Genomic DNA, 294 nt, shown 5'->3' on the forward strand with positions numbered 1-294 from the left:
AGGACGGGGGTAAAAACCGGCGATATTTGTACAAAGGCTGCGCTCCTCTCTCCGTGCTGGGAGGGCTCTTTGGAGAGATCTTAGGAGCCTTTCCGAGGGGCTGATATAGATATAAGGACATTTCTACATCGCGTCACGTGACATAATTACCACTAGAATCAATCAAGATGAATTGCACGTCAGCACACGGTGGGGATTTTTTCTTAGTTGATCCTGTCCAAACCCTCTTGTGCAATAGATGGATCTCGTTCAATGCATTGAAGCCTCCTGGTTGCTTGCAATCGCAACAAGGAA

General features: G+C 47.3%; 1 protein-coding gene across 1 annotated transcript in view; it reads left to right on the top strand.

Annotated features, from left to right (window-relative positions):
• The first annotated feature begins 219 nt into the window (after positions 1-219).
• Positions 220-294, top strand: part of LOC104521763 (homeobox protein Hox-D11) — a 1,557-nt gene continuing 1,482 nt past the window's right edge. Inside the window, exon 1 of the mRNA XM_010163856.2 lies at positions 220-294. This exon is cut by the window's right edge and continues 617 nt beyond it. Coding sequence (XP_010162158.1) covers positions 239-294 — 56 coding nt within the window. The 5' untranslated portion in view covers positions 220-238.

This window comes from Antrostomus carolinensis, unplaced genomic scaffold, assembly GCF_000700745.2.
Source record: "Antrostomus carolinensis isolate BGI_N321 unplaced genomic scaffold, ASM70074v2 scaffold50462, whole genome shotgun sequence".
Taxonomy (NCBI): Eukaryota; Metazoa; Chordata; class Aves; order Caprimulgiformes; family Caprimulgidae; genus Antrostomus; species Antrostomus carolinensis.